The sequence below is a fragment of the Mustela putorius genome, unplaced genomic scaffold (genome assembly GCF_011764305.1).
Source record: "Mustela putorius furo isolate JIRA1106 unplaced genomic scaffold, ASM1176430v1.1 tig00000129_pilon_pilon_pilon, whole genome shotgun sequence".
Taxonomy (NCBI): Eukaryota; Metazoa; Chordata; class Mammalia; order Carnivora; family Mustelidae; genus Mustela; species Mustela putorius.
In genome coordinates this window covers 52,200,336-52,221,348 of record NW_025421290.1, presented here as the reverse complement: position 1 = coordinate 52,221,348, position 21,013 = coordinate 52,200,336, and the positions used below count along the sequence as shown (strand labels likewise).

General features: G+C 68.2%; 1 protein-coding gene across 1 annotated transcript; it reads left to right on the top strand.

Moving 5' to 3' along the window:
* Window positions 1–38: 38 nt before the first annotated feature.
* Window positions 39–19,814, top strand: AKT1 (AKT serine/threonine kinase 1). Its single transcript, XM_045074538.1, has 14 exons — window positions 39–267; window positions 2,789–2,926; window positions 11,927–12,055; window positions 14,235–14,346; window positions 14,452–14,599; window positions 14,711–14,842; window positions 14,923–14,988; window positions 16,170–16,238; window positions 16,386–16,511; window positions 16,584–16,712; window positions 16,795–17,009; window positions 17,389–17,476; window positions 18,643–18,745; window positions 18,977–19,814. Exons 2-14 carry the CDS (start codon window positions 2,881–2,883, stop codon window positions 19,054–19,056), a joined length of 1,443 nt encoding a protein of 480 aa, XP_044930473.1. The 5' UTR covers window positions 39–267; window positions 2,789–2,880; the 3' UTR covers window positions 19,057–19,814.
* The last annotated feature ends 1,199 nt before the right edge of the window (window positions 19,815–21,013 follow it).

Genomic DNA, 21,013 nt, shown 5'->3' with positions numbered 1-21,013 from the left:
GCGGCGGCGGCGGCGGCGGCGGACGGGCGGCGGGCGGCGGCGGGACCGAGCGCGGCGGGCGGCCAGCGCAGCAGCGCAGCCGGGGGACGCGAGCCGGCGGCCGCCACGAGCACCGGGCCCCGGCGGCGCGCGAGGCCCGCCCGAGCAGCGCCCGCCCGCCGCGGCCTCCAGCCCGGCCCCGCCCGGAGGGCGCGCGGGGATGCCGAGCGGAGGGCGCCGGAGGCCGCGGCCCGGCTAGGCCCGCGCTCGGCCCGGACGCGGCGCCCGGTGAGTCCCCGCCCGCCCCGCCGCGCGCACCCGCCCGCCGCCGCCGGGGCCCGGATTTCCTCCCGCGGCCCGGCGCTTTGTTCCCGGCCGCGGGGCCCGGGGCGCGGGCTGCGCGCAGCCGGGGTGGAGGAGCGGAGCAGGAAGTGGCCGAGCGCGGCCAGGGCGGGGAGGGCACGGGGCCGGGCCGGGCCGGCGGCGGCGGCGGGGGTGCGGGCCGCGGCCCGGGCCTCCCTCATGACCTTGGGGAAGCGGCCGATCGGGCCGGGCAGGGGCGAGGGACGCGGCGGGCCGGCCGGCCGCGCGCGGAGTGGGTGCTCAGGGGCCGCCGCCGTCGCTCAGGTTTGTGGGTGGGCCTTGGAAGGAGCCTCCTTCGCTCCTGGAGGAGAAGTTGTGCGCGAGGGCGAGGTGCCGGGCCGGCCCCCGAAGGGCTAGCGACCCTCCGGCCGAAACTGCTTCCTGACCTGGGTGGGCTTTGGAGGTGCTGCCCAGCCCATCCCGGAGGCTGGGGCCCGGCGGGGGGCTGGGACTTGCCTCCCAGGTTGGGAGGTGGGGGGTCGACTGGTGAACTTGCCCACCGGCTCGACTGGTTCCTGTGTATTGCCATGGTGGACAGAGTAGGGGGCACGGGCCTGTGCTCTGTAGCCAGAGGGCCCCCCCAGGCTTGCTCCAGGCTACCCCTGCCTGCTCTGAGCCCCTGGGCCAAGTGAAGGGCGGGGGTGCACGGGGGTCTGGGTTCCCTGCCCTCCCCCAGTTGAACATGCTGTTCACAAACCAGTGTTTGGAGCAAATTTTGGGTAAGTTGTTCCGTAAACAATCACGGCACTGACACACTTTAATGGTAAAGGCGCTGGCAGTGTGGTCGTGAGGAAAGGGGACCCTCCGTCCCTTCTGCCTTGTGCCCAGCAGCAACCCAGGCGCTGGTGTGGTCTGTTGATTTCTCTGCGGTGTGCACCACCCCACGCGTGAGCACAGATATATTTTTACATACGGGGCTCGCCAGCTGTCCGACTCTGTCAGCAGCAGGCCCTGCTTAGGCGGGGTGGGGGGGGACATCTAGAGGTCTTGGGGTCCAGCCCTCTGCGTCCAGGCCACACCCACTTGTGTCACCAGAGGGGGCCTCCTCCCCTCCTAGGTCCCCCCTCTGCTGTGCAGGGGCACAGAGCCCTGTCCTTGGAGGTCTTCCTTCCTCCATCTTGCTTGCTGCCTGTCGCTGCCCCATGGCCTGCTGAGCTCACTAGGCCCGTTCCTCCTGGGACAGAGTGGGTCTTCTCTGGGCTGGCAGGAGACAGGGGGAGTGGGGTCTTCCTGCTCTACTAAATTCAGCCTAGGACGACCTGTGCACAGCGGCCCTTCTCTGGGTCCCAGCCCCTGCCTCAGGAGGCCAGTGAAGTGTGTTGCCCAGGAACTCCTAGGTAGCTGTAGGAAAATCCATGCTGGGAGGTCCTCAGGGGTCCTCCTTGCCTAGGGGTCGGAGAGGGGGGTCTTTGCTGCTGCCCTCAGGAGTGCTTGTGTGTGGGGCTAGCAGAGGAGCGCTCTTCCCTGGGATGCCCAGAATGGGCAATGTTTGAACTGGGTTTTGAGGGATGCCTAGGAGTTCATCCAGCAGGGAGCGATGGGAAGGGCCCTTCTGGTTCAATGGCCAAAGTGTGTGTTCAGGAGAAGGCTGCTGGTGGACCGCACACCCCCCGTTTGTTGCCTCCGGAATGCTGTAATTATGGGCTCGTAACCACTGGGACTGGGTGCTGGTTACAGACGGGACCCATCTGAACCTTTCTTTGTCCCCAGGGCTGATCCTGGCAAAACCAGGGATGCCTGCCACATGCTGGCCCTATGAATGAGCCAGATTCAGAACAGCTGGGCTCCTGTGGTTTAGGAGGGTCCTGGGGTTTCTCAGGGAGGGGTTTATATGTCACCCTGGAGGGCTCTGGGCTCTCATTGGCGCCAGGCGACTAGTCTCCTGGCCCTACTTGCTTTGTGTTTGAGTTTCTCTTCTTTCCTAGTCTGGGGCAAGAAGGAGGAATCTTGGTCCTGTTCCGAGCACCCTAGCCTGTGGGGGCGGGGGGTTGCAGCGTGGGCAGGGAGAGCAGGGGCTTGGGCAGGCCAAGCAGTCAGAGGGGCTGCCTGGAGGAGGTGGCCTCTGCTGGGGTGGCAGGTTATGGAGGCTGGAATATGGGAGGAGGGCCTTTTGGGGATGGGGGTGATCTGTACAAAGGCATATGCATGATGTGTCACAGGCTGAGGTCTGGGGGTCAGAAGGGGATGGCAGGGGGCTTGCACCCCAGGGGCAGGGGAGGCCTGGCCCCAGGGAGCAGATGGAATCACGTGAATGTTCCGTCAGGTGCTGTGGTGGAAGCAAGTGGGGGGCGGCAGCAGCTCTGTGGGCTGTGAGCGGGGCCAGCCATGTGGGAAGGGGGCCCCAAATGGGACCCTAGGTGCAGAGCGCTTCCCGGGCTCACCGTGGGGTTGGAGGGGTGGCCCCAAGCTGGGCACCGCCTCACACTCTTCCCTTCGATTCTTCCAGACGCTGGGTACATCGGCTGGGCTCAGGGCGACACTGCCGAGAGGGGACCGTGAGTGGCGCTGGGGGTGCCGCAGCTCCTGGAACTGGGCGCCATGAGCGACGTGGCCATCGTGAAGGAGGGTTGGCTGCACAAGAGAGGTCAGTGCCCTCGCGGCCGGGTAGGGGCCAGGGGCCTGGAGCTAGCCTGTAGGCGTTCCTGGGCCGCACGGGGATTGTCTGGCCAGGGCCCTTGGGCCGCAGAGCCCTGCTGCCTCCGTTCCTGCTTTCCTGGAAGGCAGTGAGGACACTGGGGCCTGTCCAAGGCCTGGCTCGCTGGCGGCCCGGGGCACTGCCTGAGGGCTCCTGAGGGCAGGGCAGAGTTGCTGGGCCTGGCCTGGTGCCTGCCTCAGGCCTGGGCTGGGAAGGCAGTTGGTGGTGGTGGTGGGGGGGTGCCGGGGGACCTGCGCCACCCAGGGGCCCGGCATGGGTTGTGTTTGTGCTGGAGCAGTCAGTGGCCTGAGCCCGGCACCCGTCCAGCCTCCCCTGTCCGCACTGAGGGCTCTGTACCCAGGGAGGGGCTTGGCGGGGCCTAGTGGGGCCAAAACCGTGGCCTCGGCCCCTTGCTTTGTAGCCTTGCCCACAGCCCCTGCTCCACAGCCCTGTCCTTTGTGGGGATGAGGGGTGGGGGCTGGATAGGCTTCGGTCCAGGTGCCCAGGCGGGTGACTCCCTCCTACTTCAGGGTAGGGCTCAGCGACAACCCCCCCAACTTCCTCTTCCTCCAGACCTGCTCCTTCCCAAAGCTGTGGTGACCCCAGCTAGCTACTTCCTCACGTGTGCCCTCCGGCAGATGGCTGGAGGGTGCCCCATCCCCGCTTCAGGACCCCACGGGCTGTTGGGAGGGGGAGTCTTGGCCCCAGAGGGAGCAGACAGGGAGGCGTGGCAGAGGCGTGGCGGAGGCGGGTGTCACCAGCTTGGGTTTTGTAGGATGCACAGGAGCTCCCTGGCAGAGCAGGCTGGGGGCCTGCAGGAGCGGCAGGGGGAGGTGAGAGGTGACGGGGTGAGGGGTCGGGGGCTGCCGAGGGCTTGAAACAGGATCGAGGATGTGGTCAGCGGCGTGTTCTAGAGTTCAGTTTGGCAGCTGTAGGGACGCCAGCGCACTGAGCCTTGACACGGAGGTGAGGAGGCTCCAGGCCCTGTGGCCCGCGGGGAGCCCTTCCGCCTAGCTTCCCCAAGCACCCCTGCGCCCACCGGCCCTCTGGATCGCCTCCCCCACCGCGCGCCCCTCCTTGCTGCCCCAGGAGTCCTGCCTCCCGCCTGCAGCCCCGTTGCTGGCTCCGCCCTGCCCGCCTCCTCTCATAGACCCCTTTGGTGCCCTCCGCCTTGGCCTGGCCCCAAGCCTTTTCTCTGGGCCCGGCAGCAGCACACGCCCACGGCCCGCCCCGGGACCGGTACTCTCCGTCCTTGGCAAACGCGGGTTGACTGACCAGTCACCGGCACGTGCACGGGCCGCCAGGCTGGGGCGGGGAGGCCTTTCTGAGGCCTGGGTGAATTCCAGTTGCCACTCGGGGCACTTGCCTTCTGAAGGCGCTGGGGGTAGGGTACGTGGGTGGTGCCCAGTGGGGTGTCTGCAGAGCTGAGTTTGAATGTGATTTAGCTGCTTTGTAACTGCAAATCTGTTTTGAGCTCTTTGGACCCTGGTGTCCCTGTGTATGTGACAGGAATGGTGGTGGGGACCGGTCTGCTGATGTTCAGCTTGTGATTTATCGGGGCCCTAAGTCAGGGTCCAGCAGCCTCATCAGCCTCCAGGCCCTGCTGTCTGGCCCCAGCCTCAGGCCAGGAGAGAGGGTGTCCTGCTCCCCTTGGGGAGGTGGGCGTCATCTGTGGTGAGTGACCTTTGGGTGGTCTCCTGGGTGTCGCGATGCTTTGTGCCCTGGGCCAGAGCAGCCGCCGTGGGCGGTGGGGAGCTCGGCCTGGGTGGTGATTTCCAGCTGAGCAGTGGCCTGTTCTGTGGGCCAGTCAGGCCGGGCCTCAGTGTCCCAGCTTGTGCACTGGGGAGCTGGTCCCCGGGAGTGAGCTCCAGCGGCTGGAGGCAGGCTGGGCAGACAGGGGTCCCCCGAGATGGGCGGGTTTCCTGCGCCGGAGCTGGGTGATTTGACACCTGCGTCCTGAGTGACGGGCAGATGCCCCAAGCAAGGAGCAGCAAGCCCAGCTCCGGCCGCCAGGGCTCAGCAGAAGCTGGGCTGGGCCAGTGTTCGGTCCCTTCTGGGTGTTCCCCTGGGACTTACGGGTCGGCACTTTGAAAGCAGCAGGTGAGCTCCAGGGTGTTGGTCTGGCTGAGCTTGGCCTGTGGCGTCTGGTTTTGTCTTCAGACCGCTCTAGGCGAAGACCATGGCCTCCGTCTGTGCAGCTGGTTTGGGGGTCTCTGCCCCTGGGCCCACAGCTGGATGTTCAGCTTGTGATTTATCGGGGCATATGTGCCCATGTGCACTGCATGCCCAGCCAGGCTCGTGGGGTTTTCCTGGGTGTTCCGCACCCCCGGACCGGCCGGCTGGGCCAGGTGGACCAGGAGAGGGGAGGAAGGGGTCTGGGGTGGGGTGGGGAGCCTTGGGCGGGCACCCCGTGCTGGTGCAGGCCAGCGGGCGGCTGGGGGGGACGTCCTCACCAGAGCACCATGAGGCCGGCCCGGCCCCTCTGGGCAGCTGGCCTGTGGGAGTGGGGCTACTCAGCTCCTGGCGCTGGCATGGGGGTGCGTCACTGGTGACATCTGCAGGCACGTGGAGGGGGTCTGGCCTCCTCGGGTTCCAGGCTGTGTCGGTCCCCTGGGTCCTGGCGGGGGAGGGGCCCCTGGGGCTGTGGTGTCTCCCGCCGCCCCTCCTTCAGCTGTGGCAAGGTCCGGCTTCCTGTCGTGGCCATGGCACTGCCTGTGTCCCTCATGTGGCTCTGAGGCAGTTCCACTTTGGTGGCACAGGCCCTCCTCCATCCCTAGTTCTGTGGCCCCACGTGGAGGCGGCCTTGCTCCCCTTCGGAGCGGCGGCAGCTCTGCTGGGCAGATGCGGGGACGTAGGCCCAGGCGCCTGTTTACCGCACTTCTGGGCCCCAGCGGCCCTGGGGTCTGCACGGAGTGCCGCCGGCTGCCTCGCCAGAGCAGGGGGCTCAGTGGGAACAGCGAGGGCGCGTGTTGGCTCCCCGGAGCCGGTGCCCGGGGCTGGAGGGCGGGGCGGCCCTAGCACCCGTCCAGGGCACACCAGGGTGGCCATGGCTTTGGTTATGGCAGCCCCTGGCCCAGGAGGCGGCTCTTGCTGAGCCCTGTGTCTGGCGGAGCCCAGGCCTAGCCTTTGGGGCAGCTCGGTGCAGAGCAGGCGGGCCTGGGGCTGGACGTGTGCTCCAGGGCCTGCTGGCCCTGGTGTGTGGCCGTGGCCGTGGCCGCCGTCGCTGGGGGCTGTTTCCTGTTTTGTGAGCGTGCTGGGTTCTCCGTGCAGAACAAACAACAGAAGAGGAAGCTGGGGTGACTCGCTTGGGGCGTGAGGGTCACCACCCGCCAACCCTGGTCCCTTGGCCTGTGTTGGCGGCCCCAGCAGGTGGCTGTGGCATGCGCTTTGGGCAGGGCAGCCCTGCGGTGGGCCAGGCTCCTTGCAGGCTAGGGAGAGGCCTAAGCTCCCTCCAGATGACCCTAGGCAGCGCGGTGCCCTTGTGGCATAAGGGACACTGGGGCCTGGGTTGAGGGGGCCGGGCCGCCTCCTCAGCAGCTCTGAGGAGAGACCGGCCTGGGTTGCACCAGGCCGGGTTCCTAGAAGTGCCGTGGGACAGCGTGGGGTGGGAGCTGGCTCGGCCGCTGCTGGCGTCCCTCCTGCCCGGGCACACCCCGCTGGGCTTGGGGCCAGTGCCGTCCCTACGGGCCCGTAACCAGAGCCTGCAGCTGTGGCTCTGTGCCCACCCGCCGGGGCCACCCCACCATGGGCTGATAGTCTGCCATTCCTCTCCACTTGGCGGGGCAGGCCCCCTCCCCCAGGCCCAGCTCTGGCTCTGACCAGCTGGCAGAGACCCTGGGACTCCCGGCTAGGGTGGACGGGGCAAGGCGAGCCCCGAGCCCGCTGCTGGGAGCCGCGCGACCCTCCTGGGCCCGGCCTTTGCTCCCCTTTCTGCCGCCCTCAGGGGGTCTCTTTAGCCTTCAGAAATAGTGGACTAGACCCCTGTTTCGGGGACGTGAGACTTGATGGCCTGGTTGGGGAGGGGTTTCTCTGTGCTGCTGCTGCTGGCCCTGGTGCTCTGGGGTAGGGTCTCTACGCAGGTGGGCCCCCAGACTGCAGCCCCAGTCTTGGGACCCAGTCCTGGGACCCGAGGGCCCGCAGATACAGGGCCGCTGGGGGACTGATGGGCCTGGGGGCTGCCCGCTTGACCTCCCAGCCCCCGGGATGCTTGTTCAGGCACAAATGTGGCTGTGGCTGCCCCTGGTCTTGGAAACCCAGTCTCCTGAACCCCGCTGTGGTGAGGGCAGGTGTGGCAGGTGGCCCAGTGGCTAGTTGGTCAAGGGAGACTGGAATGGGGAGAGGGTGGGGGGTGGGCAGGGCATAGCACGTGGGGCACCAGGGCAGGGGGGCCGTGGCCTTATCCGCGGGGCCTCTGGGTGAGCCGGGATGTGGGCAAAGGGCAGGAGACTAGCAGTGAGACAGTGGGGGTGGGCACAGGCTGTGGGACCAAGCCACGGGGGCACATCCTGGGGGGATGTGGACGTGCGGTAGCCGGCCTGGGGCTCCGGGAGGCCCCTCCTCCTGCCTGCCTGCAGATGCTGCGCGGTGGCCGGGCAGAGGGGATGTGTCTGCGGCAGGAGGGAGGCGGGGCGTGGCCCCAGGGCCTTCCCTGTGCTCCTGTGTCCACTTGTGTGTCTCGGGTCCTGACTGGGGGGCCTGCCTGCCGGAGGGCAGAACCAGACTCCCGACGAGCTTAGCTGGTGGTCTGGAGTGAGCCCATCCTGGACAGCAGGCCCGGCGTCTCTGCTCACCTTCTGTGACCTTGAGAGTCCCCTGCTTGGGCCTCAGTTTCCCCAGGTGGCCGGTGGGCATGATGAGCCCTGCCAGGGGGGCCTTCTGGGAGGGGAGGGCCGGGTGCGATGGTGGGCTAGGGGCAGGCCCAGCCCGGCTCAGGGCCTCGGTAGGGGAGCATCTGTCTTCCCTGTGTCGCCGTGCTGCTGGGCACGGAGTGGCTGCCTCCTCTCAGCCACAATGGCCGTCCGAGCCCGGCCTCCGGGAAGACCCGTGATGCTGCCCTTGGAGAGCCTCCGCCTCGGGGGGCGGGTTGGTGTGGTGCACGGGCTGGGGCCTGTCTGAGTGGGGCTGTGACACCCCCCCACCCCCACCCCCAGGGCACTCTTGGCTTCCGGTGTCATTCTGTGGCCTAGTGCCCTGCTGGTAGTGTGGGGACCTGGGACCCTGGCTCGCACAAGGGCAGAGGCCTGGCAGGCTGGGCCCCCTGGGATGGCCCGTGCCCGCCCACTGCCTGCCCCCTCCCTGGCGGGCGGGATGGATGGGCGCCGCCGGCCGCCAGCGGGGCCGTTTGCTCACTGTGCTGGAGAAGGTAAATGGGCGCCCGGCAGCTGTCGGCCCGCGATGGATGTGTTGGCGGCAGGGGACCGCACGGTCGCCGCTGTCAGCTGGCGCCTGCTCCCCGGGCCTGCTGGGGCTCGCTTTGCTGTGGAGAAACAGCTCGGTGCTGCCTGGCACCCTGCCAGCCGCCCGCACCGCTGCCGCGGCAAAGTGTTTATCCAGCAATTTCCCCAAGAACCAGGGACTTGGAGGGAATGTTCGTGGAGCTCAGGGCGTGGCAGCCAAATTGGGGGTGGGGGGTAGCGTGCCGGGACCCCTATGGTGTAGAGGACTCTGGAGCGTCAGGCCCGGGCTGTGGCGGGACCCCTGGGTTGCCCCCAGCTTGGGATCCAGCCCCCAGGTCCTCTGCCTGGGGTGCCCTGACCGTAGCGTGGCCTGGGACACGTGCCGGGACCACAGCGGGGACAGGCCCTCAGCCTCTGCCTGTCTTGTCCCTGAGCTCTTGCCGTGTTGCCTTGTCAGTGTGGTTTGGGCTCTGGGGGGCCAGGGTTGCTAACAAAGAACCCCCCTTCTTCTGGGGTCCTCCAGCCTTTTTCTAGGCTTGAGCTGGCTGCCAGGATGAGGTGGGGTACTGGAAGGTCCCTCCTGGTGGATGACACAGGGGACACCGAGGGGCTGGTGCTGGGAGCCGAGGGGCCTTGGAGGGTTGGTAGGAGCTAGGGGAGTCCTGGTCTGGGCAACTAGGACCCTGGCTCAGCCTGCACGCCGTGCCTCCACCCCAGCTGGGGCCCTTCCCCGGGCGCCCTCGTGTGGGAGTGAAGGGGGTCAGGAGGGCGTGAGGCCCCCCCCCCCGCGCCCCTGGTCTGGTGGCTGGGCGAGATGTGGTCCCCGAGGGGTGGGTGGGTGTGGTTCTGTGGGGCCCGGGGCAGTGTGGGTCCCTCCCTGACCCTGGCCTGGGGCTGGGCTTCTAAGAGAACGCGGAGCGCTGAAGGAGAAGCTGCCTCCCCAGGTAGAGATCCTCTGGGGAGGGGCGCCTGCCCGTGGTTTCACCCTGGTTCCTGGCTTGTGGCAGCAGGTATGGGGTCCTCCTGGCTGGGCTGCTGGGCGGTGTGCAGGGGACTCTGAGTCTGGTCCGGGCCTCTGCGGAGACCCTGTGTAGGCCTTGGTCTGAAACGTTGGCGTGGGGAGGTTGGGGAGGAAGTGGGGATGGAGAGCCGCTCTGGGGGTCCTGGGCTCTGGCTGCGAGGGCAGGGGCCAGACACGTGCCCTGGGCCTGGGTCCCGGCCAGGCTGCTTCCCGCTGCGCGCAGGTGGCCGCCAGGAGATTCCCCCAGCTGTGGCAGGCGTTTGTCCCCCGAGGAGTGGCGCAGAGCCCCGTGGAGGGAGTCGTGGCCTGACGGGCCTGCTTGGCCTTCCGTTTGTCCCTGCCCAGAGTGAAGGTGCCGGGGTTCCCACCAGTAGCCCTGGATGGTGGGCGTCCCCGCCCCACGCCGATGGCTGCAGTCCTGTGGCTGAGGACAGCGGTGCCTCGGCCCAGGGGTGGCTGCAGCCCCCACAGGGTCCAGCCTGTGTCACCCCAGGCCCTCAGGACTCTGGGGCCTGGGTTGGACTCGTTCAGAGACAGGCCACAGCCCAGGATGAGTCTGGAACTGCAGCGGCCCCAGGTGGCCCCTGGGGTGCACCCCGCCAGACAGAAGGGGTCTGTGTGTCTTGGAGCCTCCCCGGGGGATCCTCCCCAGGGGGTCTGTGGGCCCAGCTGCCCAGGTGGGGGCCGAGTGAGGCCACCTTCCCTGGGCCTTCGTCCCCCCTGTGTGTTGTGTGGCTCTTGGGCTCAGCCATGTGGGGCACAGGTGGGGAGGGGGGCAGCTGGGGACCTACCATGGTCCCCCCTTCCGTGCCCTGGGGCTGGGGCTGGCGGAGGGCCCAGCAGAGTCCCCGCCTGTCCTCCTGGACCCTTGTCCGAGGTTCCGCTGGGGCCGAGCCTGCCCTTCCGCCTCGTCCCTGCCAGTGTTGCTCCCTTGCCTCCTCGCCCCCACTCCCCAGTTCTGGCTTCCAGAACCTTCCTGGCCTTGGAGTGGGGGAGGGGGTAGAGGCTGCTAGACCGCAGGTGCGGGGTGAGTTGTGGCTCCTTAGCAGCACCGGCACCCCCGTTCCAGGGATCCTGGACCCAGCGGGGAAACTGAGGGCCCCTCTGGTACGTGGGTGCTGCTGGGCAGGCGCACATGCCCCAACTGCACGCACGGGGCATGGTGCTGGGGGGCTGTGCGGGCACGGTGGGGGCTGGTGGCAGTTGGTGCATCAAGATGGATTTGGGGTCTGTGCGGGCGAGGCGCGCATCAGTCTCCCCGCTCAGTTAGCGTCCCGGGGAGCGGCAGCTGGCAGGAGGGAAGCACTCCATCAGGGGCCGACAGCTCCAGACCGGCGCGCAGGCGGGTGGGAGCAAGCGGCCCGGGACGGCACGGGGGGGGGCCACGCGCAGCCCCCCCGGAGCCTGCTCCGCTCCTGCCCACCCGCCGTACCAGCAGGGAAGGGGTGTCTGGGGGTGGGGGGCGTCCCAGGAGCGGCGTCCACATGAGACCGGACCGCAGCCTTCCCAGTGTCTTCCCGGGCTGGCGGTGCTGGCCGGAGATCCCACTGAACGCTGTTGGGCTATGGGGCAGGTCACTGCTGGCCATCCCTCGGGTGCTCCCTGAGCCGGCCGCGTTGGGCCTACAGCGGCACGCCGTGCGGAGCAGAGGCAGGGCTGGCTCTCAGAGGCCACGGCCGGAGGCCCGTGGGAGGAGGGGCTGGGTGGTGAGGCTCGGGGAGCACAGGCGCCCGGTCCAGCATGGGGCTTTTGCTCACCCCCCTCCCCTGGGGCTCAGCTGGGAGGGAACGCCTGACCCAGAGCGTGGGGACCCCACCCCTCCCCACCTGCTGCCCAGTGGCCCCCGTGATAAAGCAGTTGTCTAATTAGGAAGTTCTCCGTTGTTGTTCAAATTCCTTGCTCGGCAAAATGTAAATGAAACATTTTTTTTCTGGGTGTCAGTATGAAAAATGACAGTCGCCCGAATATCGCAGAGGACATCTGCTCTGGTTCTTAAGTGTGAACGCCTGTTTATGGCTGATGTGGCGAAACTTTAGGGAAAGTTCCCCATGTACCTGGGTAACTCATAGTGTGCCGTGGGGGTCAGGGCTGGGACTCGCAGCCCGAGGACCGCACGGACACCTCCAGGGTCTGGCTTCTCCTTGGGGCTCTGGGCAGGGTGGTGAGGGGCTGTGCTGGTGCCCAGCCCCGGGGGTTGGGCCTTAAGTCTCAGCCATTGTCCTCTCAGTTCTGGACGCCAGGCTCCAACCCGTAGGCCAGGGACTGGCTGTGGTGGGCAGTCCCCTGGCCCCGGTCAGTGCAGTAACTGGGGGCCCCAGGAGGGTGGGGAGCGCTCAGCCCCGGCGCCCTGGCAGGCGGCCTGCCCTCCATGCTGGGGGTGGGGCAGGGGTAGGGGCCTGGGTTTAGGGCGTCCTGTCTGCTCAGGCACAGCGAGTGTCTGGCGTGCTGCAGAGCCGGAGCTGCGTTGGGGGGTGGGGAGCAGGGCCGGCGGCCCAGCCCCTCACTGCCTGGGTGTCCTCTGGGTGTCCTCAGGGGAGTACATCAAAACCTGGCGGCCGAGGTACTTCCTGCTCAAGAGCGACGGCAGCTTCACCGGCTACAAGGAGCGGCCCCAGGATGTGGAGCAGCGGGAGGCCCCCCTCAACAACTTCTCTGTGGCTCGTGAGTGCCCAGGGCCACGCAGGGATGTGGTCCGCTGCTGTTGGGCGTGGGGCTGGCCCTGGCTAGACAGGTGGCCAGGGTGCCAGGAGTCCTCTGGGCCCAGCAGCCCCGCACTGACATCCCCTGGGCCCAGCGGTGGCCAGGGACCAGGTGGGGCAGGGCTGGTCCTGAGTCCCCGTGGGGACTGGTGAGTGGCCGGTTCTGGCCAGTGGGAGCTCTCTGAGCTGAGTCCCAAGGGCTGGTGACTCTGGGGCTGGGGAGCGCCGGACACAGAGCTGGGCTGCGGGGGGTGTGGAGGGGGTGCTGCGCAGCCGAGTGGGCCTTGGCCTGGTCTCTGTTTCTGGTCCAGGCACCCCGGCCCCTGGCTCTGTCCTGGCACTTCCTGGGACGCAGGCCCAGTCGGGGGGGAGCATGAGGGAGGGACTCAGGCAGCAACAGGCCTCCTAGGTCCCTCTTGGGATGCCGGAGTGCAGTGTCCAGTGGGGCGTCTGGGCTCCTCCACGCTCTGGCTAGCTCCGCCTTCCCAGTCCCGCTGCCCACGCGGCCCGGGGCAGGTTCTGGTCCAGGGTCTGAGCAGGGGCGCCCCCGGACCTTGGCTGCCCTGCCCATCTTCCCAGGGTGCACCGGTGCCAATGTACCTGCCCCAGGGGTTTCTGTCGGGGAGTTCCCAGCCTGGGGGTCTCCCAGGGAGGTTTCACCACGGAGCCCACGGAGCCCCGCTTCCCTCCCGCCCCCAGCCTCAGGCTTCCACAGACGCGGATGGAGTAAGGGTCCCGGGGGAAGGGAGACAAAGAGGCAGGCACCAGCGTCCCCTGCAGCCTGCTGACCGCGTGGGCTCCCTCCACTGCCGCCTCGGCGCCGGGGCTGGGGCGTGGGCCACCTTGCTGGCAGGGGTTGCGAGGTCCTCAGGAGAGTTCGGTATGGGCAGAGTGCAGGGGGGCCGAACGGGACCCTGTGGAGGCTCGCAGGAGGCAGGCACCGTCCAGAGAGTGGCCGGAGCGGTGGGGGAGGGGCTGGGGCCTTAAGGCCAGGCCACACAGGCCAGCTGGAGCCCCAGCCAAGGTGCAGAGCCACAGACAGGGAGGTGGCCGGGCTGCGGCCTCTGCTGAGGGGCTTTTCCTTGGGGATGGACGGTGGGGGCGAGGGGACGAGAAGCCAGGCTCTGAGACGGACGCCAGGCACCTGGACGCTGGAAGACCTGGTCTCTGATGAGCGAGTGGGAAGCAGGGTGCAGGGCAGAGAAGACCACGGGCTTCCGGGTCCCCCACCCCCACGTTGACACAGGCCACCTCGCCATAGGCTGGTTCCAAGCCCCCTTCTGGTGCAGAGCCCTGGTGGGCCATTTCCTTACACTCTGCTGAGCCCACGCGGGACCCCTTGGGGTGGCCAAGGCCCAGGTGCTGGACCACCAGAAGCCCCTGCGCCGGCCCTGGGCTCCCTCTCCGCTCACACAGGCTGGGCCGGCATCGGCCCAGGATTTCTCGGCAGCACCCCCGACGGCCTCCCCCTCGGGGCTGGTGCATCCCCACAGTCTCTGGGCTCCCGGTGTGTGCACACATTCCAGGTGTGTGCGCCCGTGCCCGGTGTGTGTGTGCTTGTGTGCTCCCCGTGTGTGTGCATGTTCTGGCTCTTTGTCTGGAATCAGCAGCCTCTGGGGGGGCAGGGGTGTCACCAGTGAGGGGGAGTACAGCCCGAGCAGCTTCCTCGGGGGTCGTGTGCTCCAGCTGCCTGCAGCCAGGACAGGGGGCCTGTCTGAAGGCTGAGTCACCAGCAGCCTCTGCCCTGGAACGGGACTGCTGGGGGGCGGTGGGCAAGAAGACAGCAGGGGGTCGCTGCTCAGGGCCCAGATGCTTTCCCTCCTGCCCACCCCTCACTGGGGCGCCCGCACTCAATGTCTGGCCCGTCGAGCCGTGGCCTGGCTGGCGGCACAGGCTCAGAGCCCGAAGGACCGAGGCAGAGGACAGCAGCTGGCCCCACAGGGGCGCCTCACTGCTCAGAGCATGGCGCCTCACTGCTCAGAGCATGGCGCCTGGGCGGGAATAGGTGTCCCAGCCCCACTGCACGAGGAGGGGAGCCAGGGCTTGGAGTGGGCCTCCCGTGGCCCCAGGGTGGGGTTCTGGGGGGCAGGTGGGCCGTGTGGGGGGGGTGCGGGCACTCATGTGCCAGCTCTGCCCCCCAGAATGCCAGCTGATGAAGACGGAGCGGCCCCGGCCCAACACTTTCATCATCCGCTGCCTGCAGTGGACCACGGTGATCGAGCGGACCTTCCACGTGGAGACCCCTGAGGAGCGGTACGGGGCTGACCCACGGGCATGGTGGGGGCGGGGTGTGGGGAGCAGGGCTTCCGTGTCCCCAGCATCCAGGCCGTTCCCGGGCCCTGACCTGCCGCCCTGCAGGGAGGAGTGGACGACCGCCATCCAGACGGTGGCCGACGGGCTCAAGAGGCAGGAGGAGGAGATGATGGACTTCAGGTCGGGCTCGCCCAGCGACAACTCGGGGGCTGAAGAGATGGAGGTGTCCCTGGCCAAGCCCAAGCACCGTGTGGTGAGGCCGTCCCCCCCGCGTGGCCCCCAGGGAGCCCCGTGTGGGCGGGGAGGCGGGATTCTGGGGGGGCAGGGCCCCCCTGACGTCAGGCGACTGCCCGCCGCCCCGCAGACCATGAATGAGTTTGAGTACCTGAAGCTGCTGGGGAAGGGCACGTTCGGGAAGGTGATTCTGGTGAAGGAGAAGGCCACGGGCCGCTACTACGCCATGAAAATCCTGAAGAAGGAGGTCATCGTGGCTAAGGTACGGCGCGGGGCTGGGGGCGGCTGGGGGCGGGCTGCGGCGGGCCGGGGGCGGGCCGCTCACCCGGCCCTGTCTTCCAGGACGAGGTCGCCCACACGCTCACGGAGAACCGTGTTCTCCAGAACTCGAGGCATCCGTTCCTGACAGTGAGTCCTGGAGGCCCTGTGCCTGTGTCCCTGCCCCCGAGCTGGTGTCCTTCAGAGTCCAGGCTGGGGACGGAGGCCCCCGAGGCTGGGCGGGGGTGGGGTAGCAAATGGGATGGGAGCCCCGAGTCTTCCCTCTGCGCTGCCCGAGCCCTGGCAGGCCCCCACGCCCCCCATTGGACACACCACCTTCCTGCTGCTTCTGCTCCGAGGCTGGAGTGAGTGTGGAGGGTCCCTGTCCCGGGGGGTTGCTCAGCCCAGGAGGGGCGCGTGCAATGCTGTTAGCCTTCGTGAGCATCCCAGGCTCAGGCAGCTCCCGGAGGGGTGGACAGGCCCGTCGGCATGGAGGACAGATGGCCGCCCCCACCCGGGCTCTCCCCGGGAGCTCCAGGCCCTGTCACCGTTTGCTCAGTGTGGCGTCCTCTTCCAAGGGGACTGCCTGGCCCAGAGCAGGGGCAGAGCAGAGAAAGGCTGTATTTCTCCAACGTGTCTGGTCATTAAAGTGGTTTCTTCCGAGAAGCAGCCGACATCCCGACGAGGTTTGATGGTTTGCCGGACTCACTCATTATGCTGGTCTCGCCTCCTTTGTGTCCGCTCGCCCCCTTCCTCATGTCCAGGCTGCGTGTCCTTCCCTCCCCCTCCGCGCAGCCCCGTGACCGCAGCACCCCCGTCACGGTGGACAGACGCTGGGGTCCCCGCACACCAGCCCCTGCCCCTCTGGCCCGGCAGCGGCACCCCCCCTCCTGCGGGTTCTCCGTGGGGACGGACGCCGTGCAGCGTGGCTGGTCCTGCTGCCTGAAGTCAGGAGCTGGCCTTCCCGTGAATGCGGCTCCTTTTGGCCGCTAGGTTAGATCTGGGGTCATTCACCTGGGGGGACGACTTGGTCACCTGGGCCTTTCCTCTCTGAGCCAGGCCTCCTGAGCCATGAGGTGGGAAGGCGGCTGGGAAGCTCTGCCCTGGGCGCGTCCTGGCCTCGCGGAGGGTCTGGCTGCTGCCCTGCCTCCTGTGCCGGGAGCCTGGGGGTCGCAGGGATGCCTCCTCACTGTCCCCAGAACCTGCTGGCGTCTGTGATCCCAGCCGGCTGAGACTGGGTGCGGAGCCCAAGCTGCTCCTTTGGGATCGGCCCGTGGGGGCTGGGGCTCTGGGCGGGCCGGGGTCCGGGCACCAGCTCCGTGTCCCCACAGGCCCTGAAGTACTCCTTCCAGACCCACGACCGCCTGTGCTTCGTCATGGAGTACGCCAACGGAGGCGAGGTAGGGTGGCTGCGCCGCCCGCCTGGGGCTGGCCCTCCCTGAGCCAGCACAGGGCCCGCGGGGGGCGGGGGCAGTCAGGCCCGCGGGGTCTCACGCGGGGGCGGGGCGTCCCTGCGGCCTGGCGCCCCTCACACCCCTGCCCCGCAGCTCTTCTTCCACTTGTCCCGGGAGCGCGTGTTCCCCGAGGACCGGGCCCGCTTCTACGGCGCCGAGATCGTGTCCGCCCTGCACTACCTGCACTCCGAGAAGAACGTCGTCTACCGCGACCTCAAGGTGGGCGGGCCGGACGGCGGGGGTTGGGGGGCGGCGGGGCGGGCTGGGGCTGACCTGGAGGCCGCCCCTCAGCTGGAGAACCTCATGCTGGACAAGGACGGGCACGTCAAGATCACCGACTTCGGGCTGTGCAAGGAAGGCATCAAAGATGGGGCCACCATGAAGACCTTCTGCGGGACGCCCGAGTACCTGGCCCCCGAGGTGCGCCCTGCTGCATCCCCTGGGGCGGCCTGGGACCCCGCGCCCCCAGGCGGCCCGTGACCCCGCGGCCCTGCGCCCCCAGGTGCTGGAGGACAACGACTACGGCCGGGCGGTCGACTGGTGGGGGCTGGGCGTGGTCATGTACGAGATGCTGTGCGGCCGCCTGCCCTTCTACAACCAGGACCACGAGAAGCTCTTCGAGCTCATCCTCATGGAGGAGCTCCGCTTCCCGCGCACGCTCAGCCCCGAGGCCAAGTCCCTGCTGTCGGGGCTGCTCCGGAAGGACCCGAAGCAGAGGTGAGCCGCGCGGCCCCGGCCCCGTTTCCCCTCGGGACAGCGGGGCCGCCTCCAGGCCACAGCAATGGCTGATGTGTGCCGTCCTCGGCCAGGCCGGCTGCGGCCAGAGAGGCACCTTGACCTCCCAGCCTCCCAGAGCTGCTCAGGAAGACCCCACCGTGCCGGCAGTGCCTGCCTCCTCCGTGTTCTGCACGCGGGGGCACGGCCTGTCCACGGCCCCCCCAGAGGGGCTGCCGTACCCTTGTGGCCCCAGGACCCGGCCGTGGCCCCGGCTCTGAGCCCACCCCCACACCCTCCCTGCACTGCACCAGAGCCCGATGGGGGGCAGGCCTCTCCTGAGCCGGGCGGGCAGGCAGCGGCAGCCGGTGTGTCCCCGCAGGCTTGGAGGGGGCCCGGAGGACGCCACGGAGATCATGCAGCACCGTTTCTTCGCTAGCATCGTGTGGCAGGACGTGTATGAGAAGAAGGTGGGTGGGCGCCTGGCGCCCCAGCGCCTCCCCGTTCCCATCCCTGGGGGCCGGGCTGTGCCCCCGGCTCTGCCTCCGGAGCCCTGTGGGGAGGAGCTGGGTCCGCATGGCTCCCTGAGCAGGGTGCCCCGGCGGGGATGTGGGGGCACCAGCTCTGCTCCCCCACTCCCTCCCTTTGCTGCAGGCTTAGGGTGGAACAGGACCAGCCCGGCAGGCTCAGGAGGGCCGTCCTGGGGTGTGCTGGGCACCCTGTCACCGAGCAGACTTCCAGCTGGCTTCCGTCCTCTCCCTGTGCAGGCCCGTTGCCGGCCACACGCCCTGCCCAGCTCCTGTCCACTTCCCTGGCCCTGCCCCTGCCCAGCGACCGCTGACCGGGGACGCTGCTAGCTTGTGCAGGGCAGCCCTGGAGCCCGGGGGCTGGTGCTTGCCTGCGGGGCCCTCCTCCCACTGCCGGCTCGGGCAGAGTTCCCACGCAACCTCTGCAGCCTGATTCGGCTGTGCCCCTGTCCTTGAGCCTCAAAGGAGACCAGTCAGGCCCTGCGCTCAGGACCTGTCCTGTCCCCGTTCTGCAGATAGGCCTGGCCTCCTCTCCTCGTGGGAAGTTGGGCAGGGAGGGCCCAGCATACCAAGCTCACCTTGTACCCCAGCACTGTCGGGGTGCTACTGGGGTCCTCTCCCAGGGCCGCCATGGTCCCCCGAGCCACGGCACGGCATGGGAGTGCCACTCACTGGTCCTGGTGGGGTTGGGAGTGTCCCTTTATCTTGAATTCTCAAAGTGGGAGCCCGTGGTGGCTAGGCTGAGTGGCCGTGGTCAGGAAAGCAGGCTCTGGCGGGGCTGGGCGCCCACCCTGTCCTGTGGCGTCCCTCATCTTACCTCATAAGAGAGCCAGAAAGAAAGTGAAGAAAGCTGGGTTTGTCTCCTTCTGCCTGGGGCCCTACAGAGCTGCTGGGCTGTGGGGCCCCCTGCGACGCCGGCCTGCCTCTGGGGAAGGGGCATGTCTGCAGGGCTCCAGGCCGCCACCCTCCCTTGGGTGTCTCTCTGTGGAGCCAAGTTCCACGGCCTCAGTGTGGCCTGGAGATCTTTCCCTGTTGGGGGCGGGGGGCAGGGGGCTCAGGCCTGGGGCACCGTGGAGCACAGCCTAACCTGCCCCCGCGTCGTTCCGCAGCTCAGTCCACCCTTCAAGCCCCAGGTCACGTCGGAGACGGACACCCGGTACTTCGACGAGGAGTTCACGGCACAGATGATCACCATCACGCCACCCGACCAAGGTGAGGGAGTGTCACCTCCGGCCAACCCCCAGGCTTATTTCTTCCTTCTCTCCGAGGCCTCGGATGGTCCCTGGTGTGTGCTGGTGGTGATGGGGGTGGAGGGCACCGTCCTGGCCCCAGGCAGGCAGAGGGTCTGGCAGGCGAGCCTTAGGGCCTGCCTCGGTTTCTCCAGATGCGTGGTAGCCATGCTCCCCGTGCCGGGATCTGAGCGTCCCTCTGGCCTGCCCGCAGGTGACACCATGGAGGGCGAGGACAGCGAGCGGAGGCCCCACTTCCCACAGTTCTCCTACTCGGCCAGCGGCACGGCCTGAGGGAGGCCAGCTGGCTGCCCTGCTCCTGGCGGCTGCAGGGGACGGGGAGGAAGCCTCGCGGGACCGTGTGTGTTTGGGGTGATTTCTGGGTGTGGGAGGAACCACGCCCTCCTCCCGGCGGCGATGGAAGATGCTTCATGCTGTGGGCGGGCGGCCGGCCTCCGAGGAAAGACGTCCTGCGGGGTTTTTAATTTATTTCATCTCCGTCTCCAGACGCGGCCTTGGCCTTCAGAACGATTAGAGTCACGTAGGAAACGGTCAAGGACCTTATGCAGCCACGTGCAGGTGGGGGTCTGGGTGCCCTGCCTGTGGCCCCTGCATCCCTCCCGCCAGCTGTCTCGGCCCGGCCTGGGGGCACCAGCAGCAGCTGGTTGTGGCGCGCAGGCCTGGTCCCTTCCCTGGGGCAGGCCAGGCCGGGCTCGCCCGGAGGCAGAGGAACGAGGTTGCAGCCCGTTGCTGTGTATTATGCTATTCACTTGTATTTTGGGGTTTTTAATCACAGTGGCCAGAAAGCCCCTCCCACACTTTGGTCCCTTCAGGGGCGTCTCACTGGGACGGTGTCCCCAGGTAGCACCCGTCCTTCGGCGCAGCTTCACTGGCCCGCTGTGCGCCCAGCGCCCCTTGGGAGGGGCCATGGCGCACCCTCCGCGCCTCGAGGCTGGATGCCATGCCTCCCAGGGCGCTTTTTACATTCGACTTTACTATTTTTACTATCACAAGACTTTCCCCCCAGACTCCTCAATAAACACTGCTTTTCAGCTCTGGCTCGTTTTGCTGGGTGGCGGGTCAAAGAGCGTGTGGGCTGGCGCGGGTTGGGGGAGCCGCGATCAGCCTGTCCCCGTGAGCGAGGGAGGGCGGGCAGATGCCCTGGCTGTCCACGCGCCCAGCCGGGAACCCCCCTCAGCCCAGGAGGCCTGGCAGCATCCCACGGCCGGTCGGACTGCTGGGGAGCGGAGTGGGGAGCGCCCCACCGGACCCAGCCAACCAAGGGACGGGCGGCAGTGCCCCCTGGTGGCCGCTTGCTCCGCGCAGACAGGAGCCCGCTGCCCAGCCCAGCTCAGCGGAGGGAGCCTGGGAGCCTTGGCTTCCTCATCTCTCCCGTGGGCTCCCGCCGCAGGTGTGGCCGGGGCGCCCCGGCCATTCACAGGTCCTGGGGCATGGGCCTGCAGGTGGGGGTGCGGGCCCCTCCCTCTCCTGACCCCCGGGTGGTTCCAGGCAGGGTGGCCTTCCTCTGCCGGAGGGAGCGCCTGTGAGGAATGCCAGGTCGGGGGCACATGCGGAGCAGCCCCCAGTCACGAGGGCACAGCTCTCCTGGGACCACACACACGCACCAGACGTGACGTCCTGACGGGTGCTCTGGAGGTAAGAGACGTCCTCGTGCCGCGCTTACGAACGCGGGCATCAGGTCCGAGCCCTGCGCGCCGGCCGGTGTGAAGGTGAAACGGTGTAGCTGCTGAGGCCAGCGGTCCGGCGCTTCCCCAAGAAACCGCACACAGGGGCCAGAGTCCGGCAAGTCCACTTCTGGGTCTGTACCAGAAGGACTGAAAGCAGAGATCCGTCCCCTGTGGTCCCTGCCGCACAGTTCACAGCGGCCAACCTGTGGATGGAACCCGAGTGTCCGGTGTGGGTGAGCGGACGCGCCAAACGGCCCGTCCACTCCCAGGCCCGGAGCCGGCCTCCAGAAGCGGCCCTCCCGGCCCCTGCGACGTCACGGCGGACCCGGAGGATGTCACGCGGAGTGGAAGAGGACAGACCCGAGGGCTCCACGGACACGGGGGCCCTGGAGGAGTGAGATGCACAGGGAAAGCGGAGGCGGTGCCCGGGGCCAGGCTGCGTCGAATGGCCAGAGCAGATCCGCACGGCGGAGTCCAGAGACGACGGGACAGGCTGGGGACACAACTGGTGCCATCGGGCTGCACACTTGAAATGGTTAAGATCATTACATTTTAACACACAG